The sequence below is a fragment of the Limulus polyphemus genome, unplaced genomic scaffold (genome assembly GCF_000517525.1).
Source record: "Limulus polyphemus unplaced genomic scaffold, Limulus_polyphemus-2.1.2 Scaffold2065, whole genome shotgun sequence".
In the NCBI taxonomy this organism is placed as follows: domain Eukaryota; kingdom Metazoa; phylum Arthropoda; class Merostomata; order Xiphosura; family Limulidae; genus Limulus; species Limulus polyphemus.
The window spans coordinates 28,070-40,220 of NW_013667675.1; the positions used below are offsets into that span (position 1 = coordinate 28,070).

General features: G+C 30.7%; 1 protein-coding gene across 1 annotated transcript in view; it reads left to right on the top strand.

The window, feature by feature from the left end:
• Window positions 1-11,823, top strand: part of LOC106465829 (methionine--tRNA ligase, mitochondrial-like) — a gene marked incomplete at its 5' end in the record, with an annotated part of 39,000 nt that extends 27,177 nt beyond the window's left edge. Inside the window, 6 exons of the mRNA XM_022393780.1 lie at window positions 4,180-4,316; window positions 7,676-7,785; window positions 8,567-8,666; window positions 8,927-9,038; window positions 10,392-10,583; window positions 11,100-11,823. Of these exons, the coding sequence (XP_022249488.1) occupies window positions 4,180-4,316; window positions 7,676-7,785; window positions 8,567-8,666; window positions 8,927-9,038; window positions 10,392-10,583; window positions 11,100-11,470 (1,022 nt within the window). The remainder of the gene's footprint in view (window positions 1-4,179; window positions 4,317-7,675; window positions 7,786-8,566; window positions 8,667-8,926; window positions 9,039-10,391; window positions 10,584-11,099) is intronic.
• Between the last annotated feature and the right edge of the window lie 328 nt (window positions 11,824-12,151).

The following is a 12,151-nucleotide window of genomic DNA, read 5'->3' on the forward strand; positions in this document are numbered from 1 at the left end:
GCTCTGATGTTTTTGGTTGTTACTAGATAATACAGAAAACTGAGTTGAGTATGAACTTTGTGATGCATTTAATGTTTTAAAATGAAAAGTTGTATTCTTTAGACTGTTATGGAATCGGACATGGAGTTATACACATAGAGATTGATCCATTTAAGATTCAAAATGATAGGAAATGTCTGCAAAGATGATAATATAGAAAAGGAAGTAGATAGGTTAATACTTATACTGTATTTGGGATCAAGGGAAGACCTTGTGCTTTTATGTGGGGATTATATAATCAGGTGTAACATCCCTACAAAATACACAAACTAAGGTATACAAAGATATTAGTTGAAGTACTCAAAACTATTATTCATGATGACAGTAAAGCCATTTGTTTTGTTTTTAAATGGAGTACAATACAGTTCATTTTTAATCTTTTAACAGTCTTCGAAATTTTCAGTACCAAAGGTAAAAAACAAAATGAATAGTAACTTTGGATACTTCTATAATGCTAATTGTACTATAAGAATTTTGGTGAACAATATACAAATATTGCTTATCTTGCTTAGAACCAAATAAAAAAAGGTTAAGCTTAAATTTATTGTAACATGGAGTTAAACCTTTTGTAGGTATCTTGCAGAACTACTATAGATTTAACAGAACTTCTGTTTAATGACTATAGACTTTTCACACAGATTATATTACGAAAAGTATTTTGGGCCCTGTCTCCAGTAGTGTGGCTCGGTGGTTAACATGGCAGACTTTACATTTTTGAGTCCATTGTTCATGTTCCACTACCACAAAAAATAAAAAGAATTACACTCTGCACTTTGGGGCTGTGGGTTCTTATAAGGGTGGCAGTCATATCCCACTATTTAGTCACACAAGAGCAACCCACGAGTTCAGAGATGAATGCTGTTGACTAGCTGCCTTCCCTCAGAACTGTCAGTTCAACATTAAGGATGACTAGTGAGATAGCCATTGGGCAACTCTGCAAAAATATCCAAAACAAACAAATACAGTGGTATCTCTTACTAATACTTTCCACTGAATATGATTTGTATATAATAAATCCCATTTTATTTTACAAAACAGCTCCATGTGCAATGAGACTTCAGTGTGTGTTTTTTGGTGTTTCAGAATTCCCAAGGCTGTTCATCTGAATTCTGAGCTAGCTAAAGCAGATTCCAGGTGTTGTTTATTTCAAACTGCTGTTAATCACAGGATACAGCATGGCATGATGCATTGTTTTTCTGAAAGAGGTGTAACCATCCTATATAGAATTCTATCATTTTGGACAGTGCGGCTTTGTTCAGGATGCTGTAGTTCAAAATCAGCAAAAGAAAGCCTACATCATAATGCTATCCTTCCTTTTGTCAGATTTGAGGTGACATAGTCTTATCCTCAAACCCAGAGCCATCCTTATAAGTCAGTGAATCAGTAGCAGGATTTATCACTTTATTTGATGTTTTTTTTTCCTTTGTCTTTTTTTTTCCCAGTTTTGATGCCTAAGGCATTACATGAGTGACACCATGCACTCACAAATGTGATGAGCAGATTATGGTCTAAAGCTCAATGTGATCAGAACACCATGGATGTGTGTGCCTGAACTCTTGTTAAGAAAGTTAAGGTATTTAGCGATGGGTTTAATTCAAGTTGCATTGTTTTGTTTCATAACATATAAAAGTGTCCATGAAACAAGAAATGGTCAATATTTTACAGTAGCACACCTAGTGGCCTTCCATTTCTTCAGTACATTTTTCCTAGAGGATGTTAACAAAAGTGTATGTAAGTTGGCTGAAATTTTTAGGGTGTTTATACCATTAGCAGTGATCTAACAACCATTTCTTCTTTGAAGGACCATGATGTTACTTCTTTGTGGAAACTTAACTAGTTATATATGACAATGCTAACCTTTATAAATTATATGCAGTAGTACATTATGGGTTGAATCCACATCTAATTAATGAGGATGGGCCCAGTGCTCTTAGAGACATTGTATATACATGTCTTCTGTATAATAACTAGAACAATTCTCATTTCTTCTGTGTAATGTTAATATATGTTTTCACTGCCATCATATACAATGTTTATAAATTGCTTTATATACATTTTATAGAACACTTGTATCTGTTGACTTTTTTACAGATATCTTACACAGTGGCAAAATATATTTTAGATACATCTTATGTAGAATACGCTTCATTGTTATTCCTCTGATGAAATATACTTCTTACATTGAACATAGTGAACATTTAAGCAAGAAATAAAGTTTCTGCTTTTGAAATGTGCATAAATCATACAGAAAAGAAAGAAAACCAAAAAAAAAAATGTGTAGTAGATATGTTATAATGGTAGATATAAAGATTGCTTGATATGCCTGTGTTTGTGTTTTAAATAATATATCATTCATATGTTAAGCTCAAACACTTGGTTGGCTGTAAATGAATTTGTTTTGTTATGAGTACAGAAGTTGTACAAGTCAGAAACATATTTATAACAGCTACAAACATTGTATGAATCATGACTAAGCAAGTTTAAAGGCTGCATAACTCTAAGCAACAAGATGGCTATACAAATATGCAGACTGTAAGATTACTGTTGTCATTTTATATGGTTGTACAAAAGTGCAGGATGGCTATACAAATTTGTCGGCTGTAGATATTATATTGCATATGTAAGCCTATATGATACACTTAAAGTTTAATCTAATTTTCATGAGTTATCACCATAATTTATTTAATTTCACAATGAGACATGTATACCTTGATATTATGTTTTTGATGATGTAATGAAAATAATTTCATTTTACATTATTACTTTTAAAACTGTGTTGTGACTTTATGTCTTAATAAATCAACACAAGAAACGTTACCCAGTTAATCAATCAACACAAGCAACTTTACCCAGTTAATCAATCAACACAAGAAACTTTACCCAGTTAATCAATCAACACAAGCAGCCCTAACAAGTTTGATAACAAATTTTGTAAATTTTAGTGAAACACTTTGTTCCCAACTACATGTTGTTACTACATGGTAGCATCAATATATTTATGACATGCTACTCGATGGTTAGTTATTGATACCAAAATTAAATCTTTCTTTTAATCAAGTGCTAAAAAGAAGTTATTTGATAGATAAGTTATTAAAAGATACATAAGTGTGCCAGAATGTTTTGAACAAGGAAACTAAATTAAAATTATTCTGTGACATTTTAACTCAAATCTAGTAGAAGGTTTAATAATAAAATTGATGATGGTAATCTAATTTAAAGATCATAGCATAAAATTTATTTTTAAATGAAAATATTTCAGATTTTCTGATTAGATTACAGCCTTTTCTTTGCCACCATTTGTAATTATAAAAGGTGTTTTTATGTAGCTATGTTCTAATATTATATAAAAATGTACATACGTGTATACAGAAAATGACAACAGAAGGTATAATTAACTGTAGATCTTTATGATCGTACAGTCTTTTTACAGTTTTATATAAGTTTTCAGCACAATCACAGTTTACATGCAGAAGGTATAATTACCTACGTGCTATGAGTGATCCAGCAATTCTTAATTTCTGCATTCCAAACTTTCTTTAGTATTCGACAGACTGATATAAAAATCAACAATATGAGTGACAAGATAATACCTTTATAATGAAAACTAGTTCTGTAAAATGATGTGGGACATTCAATGTGATTTTTAATCCTCTACATTCAACTCTGATGTTGTCTATGATGTACTATATATGTTTTTTTATGTATTGTAAAATTAAAAGCCTGAAAATGGATAAAACAGGTGTTTGGGCTTCAATTTTTTAAAGAATAAAGTATCGGAAGAATTAATCATACATGAATCTGTTATTAAATAAAAAGTATTTTGATTATGTATACCCTATTCATTAATATAATATTTTATGTTTCATTCTTTGTATAAACATGTTTTTTTTTAGATTTATAATGTCTTGCATTACATAAATTCACAATACAGACTTTAAGTTTAAGAAAAAACATAATATTTCCAAAATGAACAGTTTCATTTTTGATACAATTTACTATTACCATGGGTATGATAAAACATCCTATATAGAAAACTACATATAAAAATTAATTCTCAAGACCCATTTATGAATGTCTTTAATTGTTGTTTACTAAATGATTGTTTTTTATTTTGATTGGTTGAAAATTTTTATGTTTCAGATAAAGTATTGTATCCCAGTAATTTTTGTCAACTGGTCAAACACTGGATATCTGAAGGTTTGCCAGACTTGTCTATTTCCAGAGATAGATTTCGACTTAAGTGGGGTATACCTGTACCCAATGACAACACACAGACGGTTAGTTTCTAGTAACTTCCCAAATTTTAATTAATTTAGATTCAACTTCTGAAAGATTCTAAAAAATGTAATTTTTAGTTACCTGTCAGAGTAGTGATAAAGGCTCATTTTACGTAGACATATGAAGAAACTGAAATAATTTATGTATTGCTCATTTATACAGTCTGTGTTAAAATTATATAAAATTAAGTAACTGATAAATACCTTTTATTAGTAGAATTTTGAAAATGTAATTGCATGGTTTTTTTAAGCAGTTGTGAACATTAATTTTTGTGTAATAACAATAGAAGCTGTGCCTCAGCTGGATATTTTTTATTTCATCAGTGTGAGAAGGAAATAGTTTTCTTAAAGTGACATCTGCTTCTTTACTTGGTGTTATCATCCTTTCACTTCTTGATTGGCATTAATGTGAGAGTTCTGTGTCTTACATATCCTTTCTTCTCCATTTCAGATGTTTGAGATTTTTTTGTTTTTATTTTTGCATAGAAACACATAATTTCTTGTGTAAACAGGCATCTAGGTTGCTCTTCTTGCTAATTTTAAATTTTCGTAAATTTTCTTCAACATGTATTATGCATGAGGATCTTTCCAAATTAGAATGTTTGGCTGTCTAGTTGGAATTATTCATTAAGATTTATTTCCTCCTTTGTTAAGGTGCTTGAAAACCTTAAATTCTTGAAAGTAGTAACTACTAGTAAAGGTGGCCAGTTGATAGAGCACCAGCCATCCCATGAATGAACTCATTCTCTACCTACTATTATAGCAATTACAAAACCTTAAATAAACCTTCTACTTACATTGCCATATAGTCCTTACATGACCATTATTAATATCTTAAGAATTCATATACTGTTGCCAGAAATTCAAGCTATTAGCACTGTTCAAGTTTTGCCACAATATTTTTGTGCTAGACAATTTCCAAGGTTGAGAGAGACTAGTACCGTGTGATATGACAAACTTAAAGTTTTGAAATCACCAAGATTAGCTTTGTTTTTGTCTTTGCAATTAGTTCAGGGGAAGCTTGCCAGCAGAAGTTAATTAAGGTTTCAAGCATCTCAGTTTTTCTTCTGATCATCATTTCCTTTTAATCCTTTGGGTAATGTGTTTTGATGCTCACTACATCTGTTAATAACTTTAGTGTGGCCTAGCATTGACATAAGCAAGGCGGGTTTTTATGATCCACTCAATGACTCTGTGTTCTAGATGGTTTCCAAACGGGTTTTTTTTGGGGGGGGGGGGTTATCTCAGATATTTCTTCATCTGAGGACTCTTGATTTAGTGTGTCTTGGATTCATCAGGTTGCTCACCTTGATTTTCTATTGATCATTTAAGTTTGATTGTTCTTATTTTTATTTGATTTTAGATTTGACTATTTTAATCATTTTCCACAATGAAAGGATAACAGTATTGTCCCCTTAGGATTTATACTCTCATCTGCTTGTTGAGTCACAAATAGAAGGAGATTGGAGACTGCTCCTAGATTTGTTTATATTCCTCATTTCTATGTAGAGCCTATGAAAATCTTGGGAAAGCTCGTTTGTCAAGGTTTTTGGATAGCAGCTGGGGATTACAGACGAAGCTTATTTACACATCTTTATTCACCCACTCTACTACTCTCAGTTATTTTCATTCATGAGTTTTCTTTTTCTTCTATTTCCTCCGGATCTGGATCTTTTCACTGGTGCTAGTTTGATGAGCTGGGGACAATTATCTATAGGGTATGTATTCTTCTCAGATATCTCATTCCTATACCATTCTTTAGAGGTTTGGAATGTTCCACACAAATTTTAGGAGTTCCTGCCTGCCAGCCATGTTATGCCATTGTGTTCTAGTACTCACCGGCACTTCATCAGTGGTGACATATATCTACAAGTTGGGTAGGAATTGATCTCAGATCCTTTGTTTGTAGCAGTGTTTGTATTTTTTGGCTAAATTCACATGATGTCTTTCTCTGAACTGGTATTTTATTGTTTGTGTCAATGGTGCGATTGTCCAGAGCTTGATGTATTAATGACAACAGTGCATTATCTACTGATGCTTTACTGGTTTCTTGTACATCTTTGGGGCCTGCTTAGGTCTTTCTTTGGTTCTTCCTGAGTGCCCACTAATTTAGCTGTTTGTGTGACTCACTCCATTTTCAATATGGATGAAGAGGGACTACTACCTCTAGAATATGCCCTTTCATAACATAAGTCTGGGATACTCCCCCAAGAACCTTCCACTGCAGTAGGACATAGTATTCCTCCTACCTGTTTATGCCACCACCTGTACCCCATTATTGGTTTCACAGATTCAATACATCACTAATATTCTCAAAACCAACCCCTTTGCCTGAATTTAAGGACATCATGGGCAAAGAGGTTCTTTGCTGAGAATGGCTATTTTCTGAGTGTTCTTTAGTTCAAAGCTGGTCTGGTCCACTCACTCTCCCTGGAATCCAGTTCTGCAAATTATTATCTGGTTTTGGATTCTAGGTAATGATTTTACTGTCAGCAGATTTTAATTTTATATATTTATTTTTTTTTATGTTTGTCAGTTACCTTCTTCTTTACAGTGTGGGTATTCCTGCTTTCAGTATCCAAAGTTAAAACATGAACTTGAATTTTTTTAAAATTAGTTTTAAAATCTTGAATTTATTATATTTTTTAACGTTATTGTATGCTGTGCAGTTCACATTTTATTATTATAATTCTTGTATTTGATAAAAAATAAAATATATGATTTGATTTTTTCCTTGTTTATTTTGGTGAACATCTAATGCTTTACACGGATCAGAGAAGAAAACAAGCTCACTCAACACTCAGGCAACCAGTTTATCTGTTTAGATTATGGGATATATCTCATATTATTCTTAGTTTTGTTAATATCACTTTAACATTAATAGTCCATAAATTCTGTGTACCTTGCCTGTAGATTTATTATTATGCTAAGTTTAAGTCACAAAAGAACAATAATAATATGACAGAGTATCTAATTTTTATGAAAATCTCAAATTGAGTGCACTAATGTGTTTATAACAGGTGAGTCATATAGTGAGATAGGGATACAGTTATTATTCTAGTAATCTCTATTATAAAATAATTTATTATTTAATTAAGGATGCTTTGTGAATAACAGGTACCTTTGATATTTAAATCTTTCAAAAGTCAAACACACAAAGAGCATAACCAAACTGTTTCAATGAACAAAACATTTTATTTCATCTATTTAATTACAAAAAGTAATTTATTCTTATATAGATAGTTAATATAATTATTTCTTAATTAATTATTTGAATATTTAAGTAGCTGATATATGAAGAATATGAAAAAAAAATTATTTAAATTTCAATGTCTTTACAAGATTTTTCACATTTTTAGATTTACGTTTGGTTGGACGCTCTTCTCAACTACCTTACTGTAGCAGGATACCCAATCCCTGGTTATTGTTGGCCTCCAGACTGTCATGTCATTGGCAAAGATATATTGAGGTATAGATTTCAAGTTAAGGAAACATTTTTTGTGCTCTCTAATTTTAAATCCAGGGAAAAATAGCCATCAATGATTATGATATGTAATCCATACAAAACTCTGCATCAGTGATATTTATATATCAACTGGACCATGATATTCCATATGTACCATGTTAACTATGTTTGGTTTACACTGATTTTTAGTAACATTCGCTTCTACTTTATATAGTCTTACATTTGTCATAGACAACATGCATATCCTTAGCAATCACTGTTAAATTGCCATGGAGAATTAATATGTGACAGATTTATTTGGAGGCTTATATACATGTATATAGAGATGTATACTTAATAATTTGAAACAGAAACTTTTTCTGTAACTTCATCAAAATCATTATTAACTTGCCAAATAATTTTTATTTTCATGAATATTTTGCCTTTTTTTTAAGTTGAATAAATTTTTTCATAAGTAAAATATAAAATAAAAATTTATGTCCTTATTTCACTGAAATTCATGTGATATTTATAGAATTATTTGTTCAGATCTTTATAAGTGGATTTACTTCTTTCCAATTGGAAACAACAAAGTGGATTTTTTTTTGGCATTGTAAATGGTTTGTTAAAAAAACTTGTATGGTATGATATTTTAGGTGTTTTTTAAATATTAAATATGTCTGTTCAAATATGATGAATTTTGCTGTTTCATTATTGTGTAAAAAATAAGGTTAACTAAAATTATTTGCTTCAATTTCAAAGTTCATAAATTGTAATACTTCTGATATAAGTAAGAAATTTTCAGGTTTCATGCCCTATATTGGCCAGCCTTCTTGATAGCAGCTGGTTTAGAGCCACCTCGTCATATCTTCTGCCACTCACACTGGACTGTGGAGAATGAAAAGGTAATTGAATTTTTTTTAGTAAATTGTGTAAGTATTCCCAATGTTAAAGCTGTCTCTCCAAATTGTTAGAAAATTAAACATATCCAATTCACACGGAGTGTTGCTTTGCAAGTAACAAATAGCCAAATTTTTCACAGTAAGAGTTATACTTTGACACAATATTTTTGAAAGAAGCTATGATAATTATTTCATTCTTTAATTATAAGATGAAAATCTGTTCCAGATTTGATATACATATATATTTGTTTTGTATCTCACAGATGTCAAAAAGTAAAGGAAATGTAGTTAGTCCCATAGATAGCATGAAGCATTACACAAATGATGGGCTGAGGTATTTTCTATTACGAGAAGCTGTGCCGTATAACGATGCTAGTAAGCAGAATTGTTTACTTTTTTTATTCTTTCTGTTGCATGTTTATGCTGTTTAGAGGTGTACATGTGATCGCAAGAATTTAACATTTTGAAAAAAAATATATCAAAATGGTATTTTCTGTGATAGTTTTATTTCCTGCTTCAGTTATTTACAAAAATTTAGTGAAGTAAATGTGTAAGCAGATTTTTTTGTTTACCTTTTTTTTTAATGCAAATCAACTATCTAACTCTGTCACTTCCATAGGCACATATATGGGCCACGCTATTTAAACTTAATTTTAGCTCTGAAAACTATGGAATTGTCAGGATTTTATAGGGCTGCAGTTGTTTACAGTAGGTGCCTGTGACTTGTTGGTGATAAATTTTAACAATAAATGGACAACACACAATCCACTTGTATTTAAATAATATATTCAAAATAAGTCAAACGTATATACAAATGTTTGTTACACAGTTAATCAACACATTTGTATCCAGAGCTTTAAACGATTGTCTCTTTTCATCAAGAGTCCACACAGATTGGTTCAGTTACTTTAGAACCCAATTGACAAGATGAATTATTCTTCTCCACTCTGTTATTACAATACAATAATTACACTTTAAAAGTTGCCACTATACACTCTTTATAGCTAAACTCACAAACACAGTCTACATCTATTTGACTATGTCTCTCACTAAGTTTGTCTTTCATTAACTTAACTTCCTCTCGGTATCTGCACGTATTTATAACACGTGACAAAAACTAACAAGAAATATCTAGCTCTCTAGTAACAACAATATTAAACATAACAAGAAAAACTTAGAAGATTTGAATAAGATGATGTCAACAATATTACAAAAGCCTACTACAACAATTGCATACAAAACATATGAATCGTACCAAGTTAAGTAACGAAACTTGTCATAATATTATCACTTTTAAAATAATCAACTTTTAACACTCTTGTTATGAAAACTAAATAATCATTAAATCTTAAATCACTAAACAAACTAAATAATAACTCTTAAACTGAACAGTTTTGTATATCCAACAGGAATCAATATGTGAGTTTGGAATATTGTACAACCTTTAAACTTACCAACATTTATCATTTCAAGGTTCTGATAAGTAATGAAATATTAATTTTTTTTTTGTGTATTGGAAAATAGACGTATTATTGGGTGAGTTACGTATCTATGAACATGGCAATGAATAAGTTAACATGAAAGGCAAGCTAAGAGTGGCTTAAAGCTGTAATATGTTATACTGTGTTGAAGCTTCATATTATAAGTGAAAACAATGAAACATTTTATAACATGTTTTTCAGAGTTTTCTGTCATTTAGTAGGACTGATGATTTGAATTTTTCTGCAGATTACAATGAAGTTAAGCTTAAAAGGATTTTGAATTCAGAACTTGCAGACACTTTAGGCAACCTTCTCAGTCGATGTAGTGCCCCATCTGTTAATAAAGAACAGGTGTTTCCAGTTTTTGATTATCAGGTTTGGGACCAATGTGTAGCTACTGAGGGGAAAGAAATAGTGGAATCTGTCTGTAGTCTCCCAGGTAAGTATTGTACAAATCATTCTCTTAAAAAGTTTTGGGTTCCAAATATTTTTGTTAAAAGGTTGTGCATGGTTTTCATATTTTACAGAATTTTTCAAATTACTCATTCCTTTCAGTTTTGGCATTGTGTTGCAAACTAATTAGTCAGGTGGGCCAAATATTACTTTTTTTTTAATAAATATTGTGTAGTTATTTTTTTAGTATGTGCTTCCTTTACTTTAGCCAGAAGTTTAAGAAATTTCTTCATAAACATTTCAATTTTTTAATAAGTGCTAAAGCTTAGTTTGTAGAAATTCCAATTAGTTACATTGTAAAAAGTAAATATTGAAAACTTTTTTCACTGTAGATGCTTTAATTAGTTAGAGTTGCTCTGAAGAATGTTACATTTAAATCCTCTAGAGGTAACATTATTGTAAATATGAAATATTTGATTTATTGACAGAGGTTTCAGTTTGATATATATATATATATAAAGATAATGAAGAAATTTCTAAAGCAAGTACTTTATTATTTTAGAAACTGTTAAAGATCATTTCTTGGAAGGAAATTTTCATCACGGAGTTGATGTAATCATGAACTGTGCACGCCAAGCTAATCTATTCATCCAAAACCAAAAACCATGGGAACTGGCAAAATCTGATGCTGAAAAGTCACGTCTGAATACTGTTCTCTATGTTGCTATGGAAACCCTCAGAGTGTGTGGTATGTTATTGCAGCCTGTAGTGCCCTGTTTGTCAGATCAAATTCTTAGAAAACTTGGAGTGACCATTCAGGAAAGAAACTGGCATGATTTGACCTGTTTTTCATCCATTTTTGGTAATAAGGATAATTTTGAAGGAAGACCTCTCCAAAAAGAGAAAACTATTTTATTTACAAGAATAAAATGACCAAATAGATACATTAAACTATATTGTCATTTAAATATAAGCTGTAGATAATTTTATAAGAAGCTACTTGTATGAACATTTTGATATACTTCAATGAACAGCTTATAAATCACACACTGTAATTTATGTCTGAAAAACCAATATAAGATATTTTAAAGAGTAAGTTCTATGTGATGACGTTTCTTTCTTCAGAGGGATTCAAGATTTAGCAAATGTATCTTTACTACAATATTCATCATGATATTGGTAATGAAAATTAATGTAATTGTTACATCTTATGACTTAACAGAAAAATAACTGTAAAAGCTTTACATAAACATGTCTAAGGGTAAAGAAAAACAAAAACTGGTCAAACTGACCTTATTGTAACTAAGAGCCTAGGATTTACAATGAAAACCAAGTTGAGTCAAAACATGTCTTGCTTATTACAGGCTTTTACAGACTCTCGCTATGAGGTCAATTGAATTGACTGATCTCATAACCATTTTGTACTCCTCCATTCAAGCACTTTTCAAGGACTTTCTAAGCACTCTCAGAATGTTTTTCAAGCACTTTTTGGAAACTAAAATCTACATCAAAATCAATTCGATTCTACTGAAATTTTATAAAATTCCTATTTATTTGTTCAACATATGAATGTAGACTAAAAAGAAAAGAAAGACATTATTTATTTCACTCAAC